General features: G+C 48.0%; 3 protein-coding genes across 4 annotated transcripts in view; 1 reads left to right on the top strand and 2 right to left on the bottom strand.

Moving 5' to 3' along the window:
• Positions 1 to 22,882, bottom strand: part of LOC4813420 (uncharacterized) — a 58,289-nt gene extending 35,407 nt beyond the window's left edge. The window contains exons 1-2 of one of the 2 annotated variants that reach the window (XM_015187878.2): positions 22,751 to 22,882; positions 9,586 to 9,680 (exon numbers count right to left, since the gene is read on the bottom strand). The gene's annotated coding sequence lies outside the window, so the exon portion shown is untranslated. The remainder of the gene's footprint in view (positions 1 to 9,585; positions 9,681 to 22,750) is intronic. The other variant, XM_033383995.1, reaches the window with a different exon arrangement.
• Cyp312a1 (Cytochrome P450 312a1) lies at positions 3,858 to 5,968 on the top strand. Its single transcript, XM_001353934.4, has 3 exons — positions 3,858 to 4,755; positions 4,822 to 5,381; positions 5,435 to 5,968. Exons 1-3 carry the CDS (start codon positions 4,124 to 4,126, stop codon positions 5,776 to 5,778), a joined length of 1,536 nt encoding a protein of 511 aa, XP_001353970.3. The 5' UTR covers positions 3,858 to 4,123; the 3' UTR covers positions 5,779 to 5,968.
• Positions 20,867 to 22,874, bottom strand: LOC4813715 (uncharacterized). Its single transcript, XM_001353933.4, has 4 exons — positions 22,751 to 22,874; positions 21,947 to 22,493; positions 21,432 to 21,888; positions 20,867 to 21,367 (listed from the first exon to the last, which is right to left on the bottom strand). The coding sequence occupies exons 2-4, from the start codon at positions 22,285 to 22,287 to the stop codon at positions 20,951 to 20,953; spliced, it is 1,215 nt and encodes a 404-aa protein (XP_001353969.3). The 5' UTR covers positions 22,288 to 22,493; positions 22,751 to 22,874; the 3' UTR covers positions 20,867 to 20,950.
• Positions 22,883 to 23,746: the final 864 nt, after the last annotated feature.

Raw genomic sequence — 23,746 nt, 5'->3', positions numbered from 1 at the left:
GTCCCGTTTATTTACATCACATTTAATTTATGCCAAACGCGTCGCGTCTTTGCATTTAATTGTGAAATTAAATTTGATGCGATTAATGTTGACACAACATGCGATTAGTGTGTGTGCACGGGTTAGTGGTCTCCTCGGCTCGGCTGGGCTCGGCTCGGCTCGGGTGGGTCCTTGTGGTTAGCCCCTTGGGTGCGTACCGCGAGGGGGAGTGGGGCACGGCACGGCCCGGTATCTCCCTCTATTAGCCAATCGACTTGCATTTGCCAAATAATCATTGTTGATAATATTGCAATATTCGATGGCAGGCGACGTCAGCGTGGACAGGCCTTACATAAACAATAATTAAATGTAGCCAAATTAAATTTTACACAAAAGCAGAAACCAAAGTGACAGCTGGGCGGGCCCCAACCTCGGCCTCGGCCTCGGCCACAGTCTCCTCCTGGGCTTGCAAATGTCTGCATAATTATGTGGTGCATGTGGGTGGTTGGGGCTGCCGCACTGAGTGGTTGGGTGGTTGGGTGGTTGGGTGGTTGGGGGTTGCTTGTGGGTCTGTCGTGGCTGATAATATGCAGTTTAATTACAGAACACCAAGGCCCACAAACAACAATAATAGGCTCCCAAGTGGGGGCCCAGGAAGTAGTCGCTGCTGCAATGCCCTTTTCCAGGGATTGAGCTGCTAAGCTGCTCTGTGAGAAAGTCTTTTCAACATTGCGTCTTTTATCTCTGCTCAAGACGAATCGAAGAGTAGCTGTTTGGTTGGTCAACATTTTGGGGCATAAATTCAAATTAGTTTGCCCTGCCCCTGCCCCTGCCCCTTGCCCCACCCATCCACCCGTCCTGCCAAACAATTCCGGCTTCTCCGACCCCCAACCCAAGGAAAGGGGCCGCGCATCACTTTTAATTTTCCATCCGAGACAATGTTCCTTCGTGGTCCTGTCAGGCGCACACATACACACAGCACATGTGTGTGTGTGTGTGTGTGTGCAACGCTGTTTATTGGCATCTATTGGATAATGGAATTTATGCGAAACATTTGTTCGGCTTCGCCTGCACTTCAAAGGGTTATTGTGGGACTTTGTCCAGTTAGTTGTGATTAGGGCCATCGCCTGGCAACAGCCCCGGCCGGTGCCGGGGACGGGGAGGGGCATTGCTTTAAGGTGTCGTTGCGTAAAAGCACTTAAACCAGTCGAAACGTTTTCTTCGAGGCACGTACTTGGCCATCAACAAAGGCTAATACTTGTCTAAATTGTCGTGAATCCATTGTCCAGTGTCGATACCTTGGAAGGGACTGGCATAATTTTAATTAAACTCATATTTATGTCATTCATTTGCGTTTTTCATTTAACAAGATGCCTCCTTGCTTTCCATAGAGAGAGAGAGAGAGAGAGAGTGAGTGAGAGACAGTGGGAACTGTTGACCGGCAGAAATATTAATTTCAGTCGAGTCCCATCCGTGTTAATTACAATTATTCTCTCGCTCTCTTATTGTGCTTTTTTTGTCCGGCGCTGTTGACTTTTTGTGTTAATTAGTGTAAATATATGAATATTGTGCGGTGCGGTGCAGTGCCCCCACTAGTTGCCACAGCGGCGCTCCAGGACGAACAAAGGACCCGAGGAGTGCATCAAATGGAGAATTTCCACGGCAGGACGTGTGCTCTGAATGATAATTAAACAAAACTTTATAATTAACAAATATGACAAATTGACAGCTGATTGGCGATCCTGGTCGTCCTCTTGGTAAACTGTTTTTTTTTTGTTTTTGTTTGTTTGTTTTTATTATGAAACTTCCGACAGTCGATTAATTTATTAATTTTGAATAAGTTTACTTTAAAAAAACACACGCATTCGTGCGTAAATATGATGAAGGAACACCAAACAGTCGAAATGTTTTGTGTCGAGGCACCCGTGCCCTGACATTATGACACCCATCATACACACATCGGCATAAGTATTTTTGACAAAAATTACGCACAACATATTCGGTTGCAACCTCTTATTTTTTCAAAGTATAAACTATATTTATTTATCGTAGATAGGTATTATATTAAGCGATTAACAATATGTAAAAGAAGTAGGATAAGTGGGATTATTGTGAAATGAAAATTAATTGTTCCCAAACAGAAGGTGGCATGAGTATTTTGACATTTTATGAAATGTAGGAAAAAAACAAAAACTAATGGAACGAACTAACTTTTTATGATGGATCAGTAAAATATATATCCTCGCTTTGCCTCTATCACCTTTTGCAGACGTCTCGGAACTGAGCTGTGGATTTCAGCAGAATTTCTCTCCAGAGTGACGTCACCTCTCATATTATATTCTCACGGTTCCTTGTCAAATTTGGAGTCCGGTTTTTTATATACGACCAGAGATTATCGATTAAGTCTGGGCTCTGGGGCGGCTAGTCCAAAGTATTAACCCCAATGTCCTTCAAGAATTGGGCTATGACTTTAGCTTTATGACACAGGGCGTTGTCCTGTTGGAAGGTAAAGGACTCCCCAATAAAATTATCTCCAGAGGGGAAAGCATGATTGTTTAGCACTTCCAAGTACTTGTCTTTATTCTTGCTACCATCAACAGGAACTAAATTTCGCCAGCCATTGTAGGCGACGCATCCTTAAAACATTATGGACCCACCTCCATGGATCGCTCGTAGACATATAGGTGCCAATTTTTTGCAACGTTATTTGCAGTATAGCTGGTAATAGTATAGTAATAGGTAATAGTATAGTAGTATAGCTGGTAATATATGTTCCAAAAATTTCCTGTTTCCTTCAAGTCATTGGCAAACGATCGAGGAGTTTTCAAGACATCCTGCTTAAATCTACCTTGCCAGTTGTCTTTCGTGATCTGCCACAACGCGTAGCGTTTTTTGCAGTGTTGGTTTTAAACAATGTTTTTTTTGATACCAGCTTCTCTGACGTCTTGTCTGAAATATACTATATTTTACTGATATTTTGCACCGTTATACTGGTTTTTGCTTTCTATCAACAACAGATCAATGCAAATTAATTGAAGTACTGACAAAATAATGGCTTGGCTTCAATCGAACAGAACAGAACGGAACAGAGCCCAGGTGTTTGGCGGTAGAGGACCGACCCTTGACCGACCCTTGACCGACCCTTGCAACCTTAGAAACCCCAAGAACATCACCAGTTACAATCCACAAACTGATCTGAATACACCGGGTCTCCATTCGTCGCCACGTATGCCCGTTGCGAGATGGGTGGCTGCTTTTATGAGCGACTCGGACAAATTTGTATGCAAGAGACGAAAAACCCGTTTAAATTATAATTTGGTAAATAATATAAAAGGCGGGGGATAGAACTAAATTATTGCATCGACCGAACTGAACTCTGTTCTGTCGAGGCGTAGTAAGACGCAAATACCCAGACAAAACAAACGGAATAATGCCAGAAAAAATAAAGAGTACTTAATGATCAATCGATCATGGGACAACGAAAAGTTCTTCGAATTGGGCAAGAACAGTGACAAATCGGGTCGCTCGGCTGAGGGCGTTCGGACGACGATGCGCCGCTGATGGGAGCCCTCGATCTGCGTGCCATCGGTCCTGGGGTAGAGTATTCCCGGGTTCGACTTGGCAGTGTGGGCCTTACGATGGCTAGCACTTTGTTTACATCTTCGATCTGCCTGATCTTAAGTACTTAAACCCCTGGCGAGCGGGCAAAAAGAGTCACTTCAATTTCGCAGTGGCGGTGATTTGAATATACTTGAATAAACACGAATGTACACGAATATAGCCGTAGCCACATGCAAATATATACGGGTAGGGGCCCGCGTTTAGGATCTATATATGCACAGTGTTAATAACGTTGCCGACCCGACGGTTGGGCTTAATCGGTGCACGGTTGCACAATACACAAAAGCGGGATCATTGCTTAGTTGGGCAAAAGCGAAAAGCAAAAGCAAAAGCTAGAGCTAGAGCTAAAGCCAGAGCCAGAGCTAGCCCCCCTGCCCGTCGCCGGTTTATGGGCGGATTATCTAGGGCCAGTCGCGGTGACGGTGACCCCTGAGGTTGGTGACCCAGACCCATCGGTTGTCGCGCTTAAAACGGTTAGTGCGCGATCCGCTCGAGGTAGTTGCAATTAAGAACTGCAAGCGCAATGGTCGTCTGGCTGGGACTCTGTCTACTGCTCATCGTTCTGTCCCTCTATCTGCTGTACGCGTTCGAGCGCCAGACGAGGATCGATCGACTCACCCACAACTGGCCGGCTCCGCCCTCCCTGCCGATCCTCGGCCATCTGCACATTCTGGCCAAGCTCGTGGGGCCGCATCCCTTCCGGCGCGCCACGGAGCTGGTGAACACCCATCTGAAGGATCATCGCGGCAAGCTATGGCTGGGCACAAAGCTCTACCTCGTCGACTGCAACCCGAAGGACATCCAGGCCCTGTGCAGTGCCCAGCAGATGCTCCAGAAGACCACCGACTACAAGGTGTTCGAGAACTGGCTCTGCGAGGGCCTCTTCACCGCCGACTACGACAAGTGGTTCCAGCGCCGCAAGACCCTCACGCCCGCCTTCAACTACACGATGATCAAGCAGTTCGTGCAGGTGTTCGAGCGCCAGTCCCGCATCCTGCTGCCCCGAGTCGCCGAGTATGCGGAGTCCGGCAAGTCCGTGGACTTTCTCGATCTGATCAGCTGCTATACCTTGGACGTGATCTGTGAGACGGCGCTGGGGGTGTCGGTGGACGCCCAGTCCGGCAAGAGATCGTCCTACCTTGAAGCGGTCCGGGAGTAAGTGCTGGGAAGATCTGCTTTCTGCTTTCCGCTTTCACACCTATATTTCGCATTGCTTCGCAGGGTCCTGCACGTCATCGACTACCGCCTGAAGAACCTCTTCTACCGCCACTCGTTCATCTATCGCAGGACCGCCCTGTTCAGGCGCGAGCAGGAGCTCCTGAAGACCCTGCACGGCTTCACCGAGGGCATTGTCCAGGAGCGCCAGCACCAGTTCAACCTGGACGAGGTGAATCGGAATACCATGAGCACCAAGGACGCCGAGATGGACAAGCGGCCGGCCCTCTCCTTCCTGGACACGCTGCTGCAGGCCAAGACGCCGGAGGGGGCGTCGCTGTCGGTGAAGGAAATCCGCGAGGAGGTCGACACCATCATATTCGGGGGCTTCGATCTGACGGCCACCGTCCTGAAGTTCGTCATGTACAACATGACGCTGCACACGGACCACCAGCAGCAGTGCCGCGAGGAGATCTGGCAGATCTGTGGCAAGGACACAAAGGAGCCCATCACCATCGAGCAGGTCCAGCAGCTGGAGTTCCTCGAGTGGTGCGTGAAGGAGACGCTGCGCATGTATCCCCCGGCCCCGCTCCTGACGCGCAGGGCCACCGCCAACTGCCAGATCAGTGAGTAGAGGCCATCCCCCAACCAACCCCCTTTCAATTTCGGCCCTTTGCAGACGACTTCTTCATACCCAAGGGCAACGACGTGGTCATCTCGCCCATGTACATGGGCCGCTGCAAGGACTTCTTCCCCGAGCCGCTCGTCTTCAAGCCCGAGCGCTGGGCCCGCGGCGCCGAGCCCAAGATCGAGGCCACCACCTTCATACCCTTCATGACGGGGGCCCGCAGCTGTCTGGGCCAGCGGTATGCCATGGTCATGATCAAGAGCGTCATGGCCCACCTCCTGAGGAGCTACCGCTTCGAGCCGATCGGCGAGCGACAGGTGAAGATGAAGCTCAACTTCGTGGTGACCCTGCACACGGTGGAGCCCTACTACTGTCGGGTAAGGGCAATCGAGTGAACGCCGTGGCCTCTGTTCCTCTGTTCTTCCAGGGATCTACCTTAGAGTATAGCAGTACAAGTCTTGAAGTCTTGAGTCTATTTCTAGGGGTCTGCTGTAAGTTGTAGCCTCGATAGAGGTATTCTATTGGTTGAAAGGATCCTCCATTGTAATTCAATTCATTAAAGTATATTTAGAAATGTTCAACAAATGCCTGTGACCCCTCTTTCGCCTCTAACCCCTCGCCCTTCTGCCTTTGGATACCCATTACCCCATTATTGCCAAGAAAATCCTATTAAACTCGGGAGTTGAAGCTTCGCAGCGTCTCTGAATGCTTCTCCCCGCCACCCCCAGCTCCTGCTGCAGGACCATATCAATCCGTTTCACTCGGCTCTATTCAAATTGGTTGCATACTTCGCGATGCAGGCACAACATTTCCGTTTTTAATGACGCCCAGCCCATGTCGTGGATGTACAAAAGGAATTCTGTACAATTTGGATATATTTTCCTGCCTGGCTTTATGTACCGTTTTTTATTCGTGGAAGGCGCGTTCGTCTAGAAAATAATTTCTGGCTGGCGTTGATTTTTATTGTGCCAGCGGAAAATCAGCAAACATTTCCTGGCACTGTAATAAATAAAAATACATAAAGCAGCCACCAAACCGTCGCCAGTCAGTCAGTCACTCACTCGCCCAGTCCTGCCCCATCCTGGGGCACGCACCCACACGCACACCCGCACCCACACACACACCCGCATCATCATCATCATCGTCGCAGCCATATTCCGGTGAAAATTATGAGCGTTGCCTGCTTATTATTACCGAGTAGAGGGAAGGGCAGGGGCGGGGAGAGCAGAGCAGAGCAGAGCATATAAAATGCAATTTATTTAAATAAAAATCAAGTTTAATTCGCAGTGTCGTAAATTTTTCTTTTATTTTTTTATATACATACGTACAGACATACAATATATATTCTGCCCGTTCTGTTCGTTGAGTTTTGTTCGTCCTGGGCATTGAATTTCACGCTTTTGTTAACAAGCGCATAAAAGTTCATTCTATCTGGGAAACCGATACGATATGGCTCTGGGCCCTGCTCTCGGAGTGGTCGATGGAGGGGAGGGGATTCGAAGATTGTTGAACTCTCTGCCTGATTGGCGGAAGGGTGGTCGGATGGGTTGATTGAAGCCAATGACGGGAAAGGGAGATTTCCAAACAGATTTGAGGCCAATTTTGTTTTGGGTTCGAAATGCTCAAAAAATAAATGGATTTCAAACGCCTGAGAATGTCTCTAAATTCTTAGATTCGGAAGCCGAAAGAGATCCTTGTACAAAATCTTCATAAATATTTTAAAAAATTGCTGCATCTTAATTAAAAAATCATAAAATATAAAAAAGAAGAGTTTATATTTTTGAGAAATTATGACGAAACCTTTTTAGTGTCCACTTTGTCCTTTTATGACCCACCCCCAACCGCCGCCCGAGTGGAACTCTTTCCAATTCCATCTTGAAATTAAAATATGCGCCTTAGGAACATGTTTTCCGAGTGAATTTTTGAGTGCTCGGCCAAAAGTTTTACGATCATTTTATTGGCAATGGCAGGGCACTGCGAGCCCCATCTGGGAGCCTTAACCCTTCCTTGGGCTGCCACCCCCTGCCAGCCCATAACTCCCATAACTTAATTATCCATATGAATCCCGGAAGGTTTTACGGCCTTCTCCGGCAAACTCCGCTGCCGCCCGGCGGCATTAATTATGATGAGTACTCGGCCGAGTCCTCGGCGTGGCTCGTCGTCGCTTCTTTTAGTGTCAGCTGTCATATTTTTATTTATCTTAATTTACAGATCTTCACGGTGTCTGTCTGTCTGTCCCGCCGGAGAGGATTCGTGTGGGTGTGGGTGTGGGTGTGGGTGTGCGTGTCGTTGCTCATTAAAATGATGTAAAATCCACGACCAGGTCCAGAGCGCAGTTCATGTTTTATTGCTGCTGACTGGGCGCAACATTTATTTCGAACAGCCCGTACGGGATCACGGCTAAGTTTATTGTACGGCATAATTCAGGGCATCTTCGCCTCAGGGAAGGTTCGGGCAGCATAATTATAATGGGGATGCCCTGGAAATGCTATCGGACTCTTGTTTTTGGACTATTCCCATGTCCGTTGCTGTACTGAGTGCAACGAGAGCAGTAGCACTGTGGCACACGGCGCAATTCATGGAGAGAGGACACTTGCCTCTCTTACGATCCTCCCTCTAAGTGAGTTTCTCAATAGGAACTCTCTCCCCAGCATATTTTAGCAAAGAGCTGAGAGCAGAGCAAAGCATTTGCCGCACTCAGCAACACTCAAGGCTTCTACAAGGTGGTCCGCTAACTCTCTTTCGGGTCGTATTTTATGCTAAGCTCTACTGAGCGCGCTTTGACGCCATGTGCGATGAGAGATAGAAAGAAGAGCGAAAAGAGAGCAAAACCCACCAGCACGAGTACAGCAGCAACAAGGAGACCAAAGCTACAGCAGAAATAAGTGTGTACACCCTACGAAAAAAGAGAATACTGGGAGAATGGGACACCTGGCCCTCCTGGAGTTGCGGTTAACAGTATAACACGTTAAATGGTGGATCCGCCGACGGAAAATCTCTCCTCCGAGGCACGAATAGTGGAGTAAAGTGCATACTTTTGGGCTGCTCTATTAACTTTAAACCCGCAGACCGCTGCCTTAAGAGATGCTGCGGCCGAATGCGGTTCTCCCACCTCGCATTCCGGCCACTGCACACATGCCCATTGTTGACTGGTGGATTCCTGTCCTGTCCTGTCCTGTCCTGTCCCTCCATCCCATCGAAAAGGAATGCAAGCTGTCTCCTCCTCTGCGGTTAGGTGAGGTGAGGCCCTGTGGGTTGTCCTGTGGTGTGATGTGCGCGCGCGTGTGTGTTTGTGTGGGAGAGGGGGGGCGGCGGAGACTTTGAAGTAATCGTCGCCGGGGAGATTGCCTTACGGCTAAGCCTCATTTGCGGTTTAATTGTGTCGCCGGACGGCAGCTGAAAGTCGATTATGTCAATATTGTCGTGCGGGACCCACCGGCTAATGGCTAATGGATGGGCCGGCATGGGAGGGGGGTGGGAATCACGGTCTCGGCATGAGGAATGTTTGCGATAAGCTGCGGACAACCGCCGGCTGCCGCTGTTAGATAGCCGCAACTCATATGCTAATTAGGGCGGCATACTGGGTACCTTTAAGGCGTCTCGGGCGCCCACCAAGAGCTCCCATGATGGAGAGCCCTTCCTTCCCCGAGGCACTCGGGGAAACAACAATGCGGCCATAAACCAGCTGCCGAAACACACATATAAAAATCAGTTGGAATACATTTAGGAATCGAATTACATTAAAGGGGTGGCTCTGCCAGGGGCTCTGGCAGGGGCTGTAACTGTATAAAAAAGGAGTAGCTGCTGAGCCATTTTACACATTAAAAACGCATAAAAATCGGCAAAGAAAACAGGAAGAACAAGCAACAAATAAAGTGGCCATAAACATAAAAACCAAGTTGGGTTTCCTTTGGGGGGCCACTGGGGAGTGGGGGGGTGGGGGAGGGGAAAGCGCAGCGATTGAAGCAATCAATTAAAATTGATGAACGAAATTGAATCACGTGTTACAATGCCACGGAGGACTCCACCAGGCGGACTCCACTCCGCAGTGTGTGATTGGAAATAGATTGAAGGAAGTAATAAAGTTCCCATAAAACCGGCATCGTACACCCCGTACAAAGTGCTTCAGATCCACGGCTGTAAAGAACGCTAGACCTTAAAGCGAGTGGGGAAAAAAAAAAGATATTGAAATGGAGACTTACCCTTGGAATGGAATGGAATGTCAACTGCAAGATTCCGGAGAGGTTGCCAAATCGAAATGCAAAACAGAACCGTTTTGCTAATGTAATTAACCAGTCTGCAAGGAAAATGGCACAACGGAGGGAAATTAGTAAGAAAACAGAGCAAGGCAAAAAATTAAGCAAAAGCAAAAAAAAGGGAAGAAGGAAAGGAAAGGGGTAGCCCCAGAGGGAGGAGCGAAAATTACAAACTGTTGCTGCAAAATGTCAACCTAAACCTTTTATGCACGACCAGGGGCCAGGTCCTGGGGGCAGCTGTCCTGCCCAGAAGGAGGCGGCTAATTACACTGCACAGCACACAGCTGAAGGCCGGGCCATATGCGGGCGTCGGCACTGCAGATACTCTTCCTTTTTGGCCAGCAATATGGCATGACAAGGCTCCAGGGGATGGCATAAAACTGTAAGGTATGGCCATGTCTCGGATATGACCAAGGACTGCGGCTGGGCAGCTTCTTGGCAGAATTGGAATGCCCCTGGAATGCAAGGGTGTATAAAGGAAAAGGAAAAAATTACATGCAGTCCTAAGGGGCAGACCCCAAGCTGGCCAAAACGGAGTTTGTTTTGCTGAAGACATTAAACAGAAGCCAACGGCAGGGGGGCGGGGGGGGGGGGGGGGGGGGGCGTGGGCTATTCCAGGCACGTAACAGACACAAAAGAGTAATACGGAATTAATTAAAACAAAAATTGCTTAAGAAATTGTATTTTATCTATATTATTGCAGGTCCCTTGCATGGGTTGCAGGGCGGGGCGGGGCGGGGGGCGGTGCATATCGAAGATTGTCAGCGGCACATGAGGCAGGAGCGGCGGCGGCGACGGCGACGGCGGCAACCACAGAAAGACCAGCAAACATTTCACAAAAGTTTCGTTTGCATAAAGTTTTGTTTTGTTCAAATAACAGAGCAGAACAAAACAAAAGCAAACATCGCTACATGGCAGCAGCCACTTAAATGTAACAGGCAAAAGTTCAGAGCCCAAACTTTTCGACCCCCCCCCGACACCCCGCCAGGCATAGGGATGGGCGCGTGAGGGCATCTCAGAGAGTCCTGGCATCGGCCAGAAGACACAATTTTAAAGAGTAATATTTGCAGAGTTTATCGCGTGCCACGTTGCCATCTCCATCTCCATCTCCCGTTGGCATCAGCAACATTGTTGCGCCCTCGTATCAAACATCTCTCCGAGCTGTGTGTGGGTGTGCGTATGTGCCTGTGTCCGTGTCTGTGGTCATGGTGGCGTAAGTCAAACAAACGAAAAGTTGTGCTCGCATAACTGCCAGAGGTGCCGCTCCCGCTCTCTCTCCCACTCTCTCTCCCACTCTCTCTCGCTCTCTGAAAGTCCAGCAGTTGTGCGGTGAGGCCTGCTCCTGCTTCTGCTTAGGTGCGTGCATTGTGAGGTCTGCCCGGCGTCACCTTCCTTTCCCGACACGAGTGCAATTCGAACTTTGGAACTTTACAGCTGGAAAGAGCAACAAGACATTGTTGCTCTCTGCGGAAAGAGCACCAAACTCTGTGGTTAGAGGGAGATGCGAATGAATGGCTTGGCAGCAGGCTTATCGGGCGCAAAAATCTGCCTGTAACCACATTTGTCCCCGATTTTGTGATTAATTTTTGTTCATAAATCATTGATTAGCTCAGAGAAAAGTGTTTAGTGGAAATCAAAGAGGCCTGGAGAGTCCACTGCGCTGGAAATCATCGAATTAACCGCAAAGTGTTTCAGTTTTAAGCCCATTACGCCGCTAAAGAACCCTGCTTTGAGGATATACAGGATTAAGGACGGGCAATAATTGGATACAAAACGAAAAAGAGTTGCCGTTTTAATTACTCGAAAAGAGAACCCAGCCCCGCCCCGCCCAGAAGCCATCAAACCCAGGCCCGGAATGCCCGGCATTAGGACAATGTGGGAGGCAGTGGAGAGACCAAATAAAGATACAAATAAAAATAAAAACAAGGTAGAAAAAAACCCCCAGAATCAGCATCTGAATCTGTCTGTCTGTCTGTCAGATTTCAAGCTCAACTAATGAGTGACCAAGCATAAACAGAAATGGAGGGGATGGAGTTTCGACTTAAGTCCATTGCCATGGACGAGCACCTTGCCACGGACGAGGGGCTGCACCGGCGCCCACGGACAGACCGTTGTTGAATGTCTCAAGTCAAGCGGGTCCCTCGGCCAACACTTATTTTAATGAGAAATTCTAATTTCACCAATAATACAAAAGCCCCACGACGACAGCCAGGAAAAATGCGCATAGAGGAAAGCAGACAAGAGTGGAGAGAGGAGAGAAGAGTGGAGAGAGGAGAGGAGAGTAGAGGAGGAGAACAAATACTAGAGTGAAATGTGGCTAAAGATATTTTTGCTTTTCTTGGCAAAGAAGGAACTCTCTGGGCTCTGATTGCTTTCTGCCACTCGTCCGTGACGAAAACAAAAGAGGCCAAAGTCGTCGCCCAAGTCTTTTCCCCTATCGAAAAACGGGAAAACCGGGAAGAACAGGAACAAAAAAAATATACACGAATTGCCTGCATAAAAATATCTTGAGTATTTGCTAGTAGTCTGCAATTAAATGCGGGGGACGGGGCTCCTCCTCTCTCTCTCTCTATGTGTCCTTTTGGGGGGAAACGGAGCTTAGCAATAATAATTACAGTAAGGCTGGGCCCGGGGGCCCATGGCTGAAGTGTTGCCAGGGCAAAAGTTCTTCCCTTTCCAAAAGGATGCGCGAAGAAAAGGCAAAGATGAAGCTGAAGATGAAGGTTTGTCAGTGCCAGTGCCAGGGCCGGGGATTGAAAGATGGATAGCCGTAAGATTTTGCCAGAATTATGCAAAATTGACAGTTGTTGACGCTGGCGAATGGTTCATTAAAGGTCTCAGCCATCGAGGATCGAGGGTCTAGAGAGAGATGGTGCGTTCTGCTAGGCCACACTGGGAGAGAAAGGCAGAGCGCGCGAGACGGGAGATCAGATGATCCTTCAGTTCATTCTATGCCCTTATTTCCCTTTTCCCCAGTTCAAAATCAAATAAGACAAGCCCAAAGACAAGGCCAGTACCCACCAATGCCCAGGGGCCGTAATCGGACATAAATTTAACTAATATACAACCCAGAACAGAACGGCATTCGCATCGCAATGCATTACCCAACCTTCGGAGGGGGGCGGCACGCATCCTCCCCATTCGGTATGTGTTCGGCAATAATCTAGCCAAGTCGAATTACAGTTACAGCTACAGCTACAGAGTTAAGGTAACGGTAACGCATGGCAATGTCCATAAAGTGACACTGAGTGTCAGTTTCAATTAAACATGTTGACAGCTGTAAGGACAGGACAGGACAGGGCAGGACACCACCCCAACCCCCTTACCAAGAGATACTCATACAATGGGCCAGGTCCTGGGGTCAGGCGGTGGTTGATTTCGCCGGCAACTCGAGGCAATTTCGATTTTAATACAGCAAATTCCTGGCATTGTCGCCTGTCCATAAAGAAAGTCAACGACGACGACGACGACGACGACGACGTCTGGGAAGAACAAGTCAAAGGAGCAGCACTCATATGACAACTTTATCCGGCCGGAAAGAACACGAGCAGTATTTGCATTCCATGCATTCGACTTTGATTTTTGTGACAGGAGAACGGAGCCCAAGAAACTTCTTGCAATTTTAAGTAATTTTATGTGTTACAAATACGAGGAGTATTTGTTTTAATTTACATTCGAAATGAACGATTCGATTCGATTCGATTTGATTTTCCTTGGTCCTTCCGTCCAATGACAACTTGTCAAACATTCTAATATCCTGCGCCGTACGGACTTGTGTGCATCTGTGCGTGCGATGTCCTGTGTCCTGCGTCCTGTGTCCTGGACGTGTGTGTGTGTGCTCCTCCACAGATTAATTAAACTGCACCGTGAACGGGCAAATACACAAAGATCCCACTGTTTGCATATTAATTTCCATGTAAATCTAATTGAAGTTGACACAAATTGGTAATATTTTTGGAGCGCAGGGAACGCCTTGCGTGAGTACAGTGGATGGTACCGTCGATAGATCAATCAATATTCTGGGTTTTGGCATCTAAAACTCATAGATCTACTATCTGGCATCAATGGTAATTGAGATTTTGAGGCGGCGACCCTTGAACGGCGACCCAATCTCGAAAGCCCTCAAGTCAATCTCTTCGAGGCTTCCCCGCTTTTGTTGCTTGGATTTTTTGTTGTATTTTCCAGAGTTAAGAGGGTGGAAAGAGAGAGAGAGAGAGGGGGGGGAAACCACTCGATGTCATTTTGACGCCATCGAGCGGTAGTATTTGCCAAAAATATTAGCGTAATGCCTTTGACAAATCAATCGAATCGGCAGAAGGCTGAGTGCCATTCGCATTCTTCGCACTCTCTCAGTGGGCGTTGGTCACACCTCGTGCCACAATTATTTGCACAAAACTGTGCCACCAACAGCCACAAGAGAGGAGTAGAGAACAGAACCAAACTTGTTGACGGTTCGGATCAAAGGCGGATTTTTGCAAAAATCATCCAAAAGTGGAATGTTTAAAGTCAACAAAAACACAATTTGAAATCAATTTTATGCAAAAATCACAGCGGCAGAAATTGAGCCACATTTCGTGTGTGCCACATGGCAACCCTTTTGGGTTTCGTCCCGTTTCCCCATCCATTCCTCTATCCACCGCATAGTCAAAGCCAATTTATTGTGCATATTTCACTCCAGGATGAAACTTTTTTACCCCGGAGCCTGGCAGCACGTGCTCCTGGCAGTTGGTGGCCCCAGGAGTCCGCCATTTGGGGTCGGTGGCAAATCGGGAGACTTTCGAGCTCTTTGGCGAACAAAAACAAGTCCCTTTGCACCCAGGAATGGGCCAAAAGGTGAAGCGAATCAAGTCTGCTTGGCTTTCTTGTACATCTGAATGGAATATCCACAATCCTTGAGGCCTTTTGGCTTCTATGATCTTCTGCATTGCTCTGCAATGCCCCTATGGACTATATTTGCCTAGTTACTTCGGTCAGGAATGCCTTGCCATGCCGCTGTTTAATCGCTCCCAGTGGAGCACAATGAAATGGCCACATGGAGTCCACATTCACGTGCGTCACTCCGGCCAAGATTGGTGGTTTGGTGGGTGCTCTATGTAGAAGCAGCAGGCTATCGGTGAAGCCCCCAACGAAGCCAAGGAGCCGAGCAACACCCTGGGTTCCGAAGAGCCGAAGAACAGCCTAAAGTCCCTTAAGTCGAACGGCACCCAAAACTCCTCTGTGTCCTTTGAGTCGTACCACACCGAAGAGTCTTTGGCTGGAACCGCCCTACAGAAACCAGTCAATCGTGGGCTGAAGCCTCCGCAGTGTTGGAAAAGGACGAAAAGGACGCCTGTGAAATTATGCAGGAAACATTAAAAGGACCTGCCCCCAAACTATATTCACCCGCCGTCGAAGTAAAAACAATAAAAGCCAAAATTTAACTTTCAGACCATAAATTCTGTGGCCAAGTGCGGAAAACCTTTTCACACATCACTCAGCTCCTTGGAGCGCAGGATGCACCATGAATAATATTTGGCGACACTGCGCTTTTACGGGCCAACAGATTTTCCGCCTCGTCTCCGACGGGACCGAGCGCAAAGCCCCATAAAACTTTATGCGAGGGGGGTCGAGGGGGTTCGAGGGGGGTTCATCGATTGCAGTAGTATTCAAATCGTACGCAAAGATGGCATTAAAAATGATATTGAAAGTGCCCGAAGCCACACACCGACGGCCATAAAAGCTGCTCGGTTTGAGGTAATTAGTTTTTTGGCTCATGTCTGTGCGGATCGTAAAAGATAAGTTTGGGTCGCCTGGTTAGAGTCCCCCATCCCCCATCACCCATCCACGTCCTCGAATTCATCCATCCACTGCGGGACATTAGCATTTGAGAGAAAAACCATTCAGGATTTGTTTAGTTTTTATTGCTTCGCGTAAATGTCATAAAGAAAAGTGTTCTGTAACGAACGGAAAACGCTTTCAAACAAACACATGAGGCATGCACACGAGTATACATATCTCTGTTTTATGGCTAGAGAGCAGAGCTGTTTAAGTAATTGCATTCGATTTGTTTGCTAGAAACGGAAGGAAGGACAGGGAAGACGGGCCCTGCATCGAAGCTGTTCCTTCCATTCCCACAAGGAATCCATGTGTTAAATGTTTCTCACTGCTACATGGACTAGTTCTAACACATCATTTACTGAGGAACTTCTTCCTGAAGATCCAAGACATTGATTCTTAAGATTATTCTCAACGGCAGCTTATTTTCTAGTCTTAAATATGCGTCTTGTCTTGGCTCCATCATTTGGCTGTCCGTTACTCTTGCCTCTTGCCTGTTCCAATGCTGTGCTCGTGTGTATTGAGAGGAGAGATTCATTGGGGTATCTGAGAGACGAGTGGGAGTAACACTTCGCCACCAAATATCAAAGAAACTCTCTATTTGCATAACCAACCATACCAGAATCCGTATTTGGGAACACCTTTAGCCCGAAGCTGTGCCATCACCTGCGTAGATCATGCAATCTGTAAGCCGAGAATGCGAAAAAAAAACACAAAATGCTTGAAGTTTACTTAGATTAATACAAATAATTGGGCTCGTAATGTGCGTGTGGCTGAGTGAGACTTTGGCACCGAATTAAATGGCGTCGATCGTTGAGGCTGTGTTCTGTCCTCTCTTTGTTCGACGGCCGCTTCTAGTCTCTCTCTCTCTCTCTCTCTGTTATCCCTACAGACTCTGTGGCTTCATACCAAATCCCACATACATCCATCACCTTTATAGAACATATGATCTGTCACTAGGCGGGCTTTCTTCAAAGTCCTGGCATGTTCCAATATGAACTTCAATGATAGCTTATCAGAATTATTCATGGGTTCTTCAAGATGGAACGATTACAGCTTGGGATAGTGCTACTTAAAGTACTTAAGCTGGCAATTTAAGAGGGTGAGCTCTTCCGGCATTAGGCAATGGATTAGGAGTTCCCCCTTCAGGGCGACAACCCAATTTTCAACTGTCAGCCATCGCAGCCTTCTTAGCTTGCACAACAGATCAAAGATAAAGAGGTACCATATTGGCCCTGATTTGTATTGAGATCTATCGCCAACAGTCAGTTCTTCCAAGTCAACAAAGCCCCGAATGCAGTTCTTGATTACTGAAAAGCCAGAACAAAACATTACTAGGAGAACTCATAGAGTTGTAATTCAGTTGTAAATGCTCACCCGAATGACCAGCAAAGTTGTACAGCCGCAAGTACTTTACTTTTGGAACGCCCTCGAACATGGGGAAGACCAGAGAGATGTCCGCCATGCTGCCACCTTCCAGCACCAATTCAACGGATCTCAGTTTGGGGCTGCTTTCCACAAAGGATTTGATGGCGTCGCAATTGGAATTGTCGGCCCCAAAGCAAATGGTTTCCAAATTGACACAATACCGCTCGACATCCGGCAACAAGGGATGGACATCGGAGGGGTTCATAAACTTCAGATGGATCATTGTGGAGCCGCACAGTCGTACAAGATTCGACACGTTCGAACCCATTTTGAGGACAACAAATGATCTAGTATAGCGACAATGCTCGACAAAGGCATCCCAGAGCTTGGAATGGACTTCGATCAACTCCATTTGATCTTCAAGTTCTAGAATTTTGAATATCCGATCTAGGATATCGAAGGGCAAGTCCTGGAGATTCTTCGGTGCTTCCATGGCTTAAAACGGGAAAAGAATCATTAGGTGTTGATGTATCTCTTACCAGGCGGATGTAGAATCGGATGTAAAATTGGCTAAAAATTTCGAAAATCGCGCAGGTAAGGGTTTAACCCACCCTTGAGGACCACGAGCATCCCTCAATCAATGTAAACGATGGCCAATAAATAATTTGACACAGACAATGGCCAGCAAAAGGAGACACTTTGTTGCAAGTCAAGAAGAATTTACATATGAATGCGGGGACCATCCGAAGGAGAAGGATGTAATCACGAATAGCACCCGCATCTCTCCAGGGTTGGGGGTGGGTGCACACACACATGTGATTAGGGGGTGTTGTGTGGTGCCAATGACTAATGATCCTTCCATTTATCCTCCAGATGATTTTTGGGAAAAGTGTTAATGTTTAAGGACCACGGACCACGGACCACACTGCTTCTCTGGGACTGCCTGGGATGCCATGTGTGCATAATTACTTGGATTGCTTGGAAAAGCTTTTGTCATCATTTCCAAATTTATTTAAATTTCGTTGCGCACACACAACAGATACAGATACAAATACAGATACACACACACACAACGCACTGATAAATGAGCGCCACGCAGCCACCAGCCCTGGCTGCGGAGTGGCAGAAAAGCCTCGACGACCAAATGAAAAATTATCGCATTTTCAGTGTGTGTTTTTCAGCTTTTCTTTTTCACAATTAATGGAGGGGGGAGGCGGATACTCGCTGATAATTATTAGGGATTTGCATATGTAATTTTCCACTTAAGCAGCAGGCGAGCGAAGAGAAGCCAGTCATTGAGCACAGGACTCCATGTGGAAGTGGAAGTGGAAGAAAGTCATGCCATATGGGGCGGGGACCCCCCCAGATAGCGAGCTCTACCTTTAATTACTTCTGCAGATAATGCTGAAACGATTAAGTATACTGGCATGATGGATGATTCAGCGTCTCCGAGCCGATTCATTGGGGACTTGAAGGGCAGTGGAAAAGATGCCAGAACTTCCTAGACCAAGAGTATTCCAAATGCGGCACCGAACGAGAGGCGCTGCCGCATGACGCGCGACCCGTGGCGAACCGATTGCGTGGAAAACTATAACTAAATCAGAGATGTGCCTACGATTGCTCCCGATTCCATCCATATAATATATTCGATATTCCCCTGAAAGCTCGTAGAGTGGCTCTAGATATCAGAGACCTTTGTGGGATATTCAATAAATACCTCCATCGAGTAAAGGAAACTCTTTCGAGGCCCGCTCTGTGTAGTTTTAGTGGCTCTAAAGCTGCGAGTAATCGAATTTCCACATTAAACTTAATCACAATTTGTCCCAAAACAATTGACCTAATCCCAGTAAATCCTTTTAATGTGTCTAATTGAAAAGGCCAACCATTAAGCCCGAATAAAGCAGCAAAAGAAGAGGAAAAGCCAAGCAGGAAGGGCAGGGATGGCCAGGGAAAACCCCCTGCCCCCCAAACGGAAGAGGGGGGGCAGCACAGATTTGGCCAAACGAAAGATTTATGGTGTGCCAAGAAAAACATTTGTGTTTATATATCGGTTTTAGTCGGTTCGGCATTCCAGCAGCTGCTGGGGGCGATGGGGGATGGGTGATATGTGGAGTTCTGCGGCAAAGGATGTGCCGAAAGTTCATTAATTATGATTGGAGACAGTTGTACAATTAATAAACGAAGCAGAGCAGGGACTCCTCGGTGCTCGGTCCACGGTCCCCGGATTATGCTGGAACTTTTGGCTACAGAAATGGAGGAAGTCCTCCAGCGGAAGCCGAGTGTTTCGGTTTTGGGGATTTTTCTCTCTATTTGTTTGCCGGGAGATTATGATCGGACTGTGATTTATGGTCTCATGTGCAAATTTATTGCCTTTAATTGTGTGCCCCAGTGGCATCGAAAGAGCCCTCCGTGGCGCCGGCTAATTGAAAAAAAGTTCAAGCCAGAAACTCTGGAGCTCTGCAGCTCTGGAGCGGACAGGGGGGAGCATCCCCGCCCGAGCACCGAAATCTTACAAGTTTTGTCCAGGTGTTTGCTCGCCTTGCTCCAAGGCGTGGCCCCCGTCCACACACAAGCCACACAAATCGTTTCAACTGTCGCTCAATTACCACCCCCCAGCCGCAGCCCCCATGGTCTATCCCATGGGTAATTGTAAACCTTAATTAACATTTGAAAACAAACACGAAACGGACCAAAGCCAAACAGAAATCCGTCCGTCGGTGCATCGGGGCAGCGGCGGTGAGGCAGGTCAAAAGAAAACCCATAAATCAATTTTGAAATGCATTAAGGAGACCTCCCCAAATGCCTGACCTGTCCTGACCTGTCCTGTCCTGTCCTGTCCGGGCACTGCATTTGTTTGCACTTTCGAAAGAGAAGATGCGCTAGGAAAAGGAAATGGGGCTGCCAAGCAAAGTGAATGCAATGTTGCAATGTGTCTGAGGGGACACTCCGCCCCCCCATCCCATCCCATCCCCAGATCATCGTCACCTTCCAATTAAAGCGTGGAGGCTGGCTTCTTGCTTTCATCTGGGGTTGCATTTACTTAACGCCTCGCCTCAGCACTTAACTTCCGTTTCCTGTTACGCACCGGCGCTGTCTGGTGTCCGGAAGGAGGTTGGGGGAGACTCCGAATCCGAGTCCGAGTCAACGTTTGAGGCATTTGCAACTAATTGAAAGTGCAATACGATGCTGCAGAATGCAATTAATGCCTCCAAGCAGTGCAAGCAGCAGCACCCCCAGACCCAGTCTCCGACCCAGTCTCAGTCCCAAAACGTCTGGCATTGCAATCCGAGGAACACAAAACTCTTGGCCAAAAAGGAATCGAGCCTTTCGGGGGCTTAAAGCAAAGTCATTTCTGAGTGGGGGGGACGCTCCTGGCAGGATATGTGATATGTGCCCCTCTAAAATCCAAAAGAAATCTCTGCTCAATGTTCCAATAAGGAACAAACGCATGACAGAAGCTTTCTATGGGATTGCCTGGATGCTGGATGCTGGCTACGGCTGAGCAAAAACAATAAATTGCTTTTTAAACACTTGCAAGAAGTACAAGTTATTCGCAGTAGCATTGGCGTCAAATGCACTTTTTACTTGCACGCTTTCAGGCTCCCACGCTCCGCCCCAACGCTCCTCGATGCGCTTCGCCTGGCCTCGGCTTCGGCTTGGCTTGGCCTGGCTTACACTTGGCAGCTGACAAGTTTCTAAGAACAACTGCAAAGCGATTTGCATATTTAGTGGAGAGATCTAGGAGGCAGGCAGGCAGGCAGGCAGGCGGGCAGGCGGCCAGGGAACAGAGCTACAACTTTATCGCACTCAATGCAGCCATGCATTTTGCATCACACACGTAAATCTTGGCCCCTCCCCCGGCCGAAACTTTTGGCAGACAACGAAATTTATTTCTAAACACAAGTAACACTTGAGTAGCAGCCAAACATTCATGAGGGGAGGCACTGTAGTGTGGAGTGCCTCTCCTTAATGAATCGATAAAGGGACTAGTACTCCCCTTTAAACACCAATGGAAGGTGGAAATTCTACATTGAATAACACACGCTTTTGCACCATTAAAGAGCAACCGTTTAAGAACATTTCTACACAAGAATTACTCTAGAATACACTACAGAATAGAAAACATTTTCTAGGGCGTGTCCAGTATGCCCTGCTGATCGAATGCCAGCAGTGACACTTTGACCGTCTGGCGCACTCGCTCGTTGGCAAACAGCTGGCGACGCTTCAGTTCCGTGGCCTGCGCACTGCCAAAGGTGTGGAGATTGAAGTCGGCACTGGCCTCGGGGGAGGCGCAACAGATGGGCAGCTCGCAGGCAACGGCATAGTAGCCGTAGAACAGACAGCGCTGCATCTCATCCGTTAGCTGATCGAAGGTGGGCAGAGAGCCGCGAAAGCCGCAGAGGGTGAGGGTCTCCGTGAGGCTGCGGTAATAGTGCTGCAGCAGCGCGTCCTGCTGGTGGAGCAGCACCTCCAGCTGCAGGCTGGTGTAGAAGAAGAACTGCAGATCGATGGCCGGGCTGCCCAGGCAACAGTTCTGAAAGTCCACCTATGGGAAAGGGCAAACCCTGGGATTATTTTGAGGACTGATTTGGTTTAGCCAATCTACTCACGAGTATGGCGCTGCTGTTGCTTCGATCGAGCATCATGTTGTTCACCCAGATATCGCCGTGGACAATCGCATTGAAGGCGGAGTTCTTGGGATCGACCACGGACGTGATTCGCCGCGTGTAAGCGTCTGGTATCTGCGCCTTCATTTTCTTGGCTATCTGCGGCAGCTCCTGGGCGAATACATCGGCCGCGAACTTGGTCCCACCGACCACAATGATCTGGGCGAAGGGATCCGACACTCCGTTGGCATAGTTTGAGGGTTCAAGCTTCGCCACGAGTTCGGGCTGCTGCTCGCACAGGATCATCGAGGCGGCATGAAACTGGGCCATCTTTCGCAAGCATATCTGGGCATCCGCCAGGCACAGACCCCGATAGCGATCCATTGAGGCATAGCCGAGGGCGCAAAGGTCCTCCAGTACGTACACCTCCTTGCCGTTCGCCGTCTCGGCCAAGAGGCAGCTAGATAAACAACGAAATCTATGCAGAGCATGCACAGCATACGGTGGGAACTACTCACTCAGCGCTCAGCTTATGCTCGCCCAGACTGGGCGGGGCTTTCTGCAGTATGGCCCCCATGGCCGGCAGGAGCTCCTCGAACATGGCCTTCTCGTTGGTCCCCAGCTCGGCCACAACGGGGAGCAGATCCTTGACTATGTACCGTCCCGTCTCCAGGGGGGCGTCGGCAGTCTTGCGAAATTCGACTACCGCGCGGTAGATGACGCTGCAAAAGTTCTCGCCATTTTGGCTCACAGCTTCGATGCGAGTGCTTTCCACGTGCAGCTTTTCGCTGTGGTAAGCTTTGGCCAAAGCTCTCTGGAAGTATTCCGCGGTGTATTCCGACTTCTGTGGGGGTTCCATGGCGCTATCCGTTCCTGGCAAACTGCTCCACTCGACTGACACACACTGGCACTTCACTCGCGTTACAAAAGTTACCGCTTAATTTTCACCTACACATGTTTGCGGGTGCTTATCACCGATCACCGATTCCGCCCCACCTCCCCCGTCCGCACTGGTTGGGACGACCCAAGGCACGAATTGTGGTGATATTTTGTGGAGAAAATACACTATAAACGGGTGGAGGAAGGGTTACAAAGATCAGAATAATTGGACAAATTGCCCAAGGGTTGTGGGCAGAGCACGTGAAATTGGCATAAACTCAATTACTGTTCACGAACAGCCCCCTCCACACGCAAACGACTCACACAACTTGTTGCTTTCTACTAAAACCCACATGTATGTACATGCACATAGTCTGTATAGAATAGTGCATGTTTGTACATTTTCAAGGCATAAAATCATATTTATGTTTACATTAACTAACCTTTGTGGACGCCGCAACAAGAGAGCTCACTCCTCAGAGACTATGTATAGGATATGTATTTCATCAGGTTTATCACTTTTCACACACAGCACTGCACGTCACAACAAAAAAAAAGATAACAGACACTCTATAAACATTCCATTCAACGCTTATCGGCGTAATTCGAAAATTATAAACAAAAGATTGCGAAATTGACCGGCTTTTCAATGACCGGCTGACGAAACAAACGAGCTTAACCCACTGATCCTCCCTATATTTAAACAGGACAACAACTCGAGTTAAACCGCGGAAAATAATACTAATATTAATAATAATAATACCTCTTACGAAACCCTGCTATCCTTCATCCTTACTTAGAAACACAGACCAACTGAATTGCATTAAAATATAACTAGCACTAAACACGTAATTTTATCAGATAAATGAACCAACTTTCTACAAGATATGCTAATTTCATTGGATTTGTGTCTGAAACATGTAAGGTTAAAGAAAAAAGGGCAAAGCATAAAACGTGAGAGTGTATGTAATGTTGCTGAGCAACAGGTATCCGCCATGAGTATGGACTTTTTTATACCCTATTTTCTTTGATTAATACTCTGATTCTGTGTCCCAAGCAGATTTGAAACATTACTAATGAGTCATGCTAATGACTTTAGGCCTATTTATGCATATATTAGTTACCTGTGGAAATATCTCGATCCGGATACCACGGTAAGCTGCAAAATTTCGTTCAGATAGCTCTAAACAAAAAAGAGACTGAACACTTTCTGCATTCATTGGAGCCTGGCATGACAAACATTTCGTCTACTCTATAATATCCTTTTCCCTAGGGTATGCAGAATGTTGCTCATCCCGGTCCCATGTTGCGGGACAGTGCTGATCATGAGTCTGTTCCTTACAATGGTTCAAATGAGCGAACCATTTCTGGAACTATCACTGCTCTAGATATTTGAGCGCCGAGATTTGAAATATTCAAAACAACATATTCTGCAGCGA

The sequence above is a fragment of the Drosophila pseudoobscura genome, chromosome X (assembly GCF_009870125.1).
Source record: "Drosophila pseudoobscura strain MV-25-SWS-2005 chromosome X, UCI_Dpse_MV25, whole genome shotgun sequence".
NCBI lineage: Eukaryota > Metazoa > Arthropoda > Insecta > Diptera > Drosophilidae > Drosophila > Drosophila pseudoobscura.
This window is presented reverse-complemented; position numbering and strand designations above follow the sequence as displayed.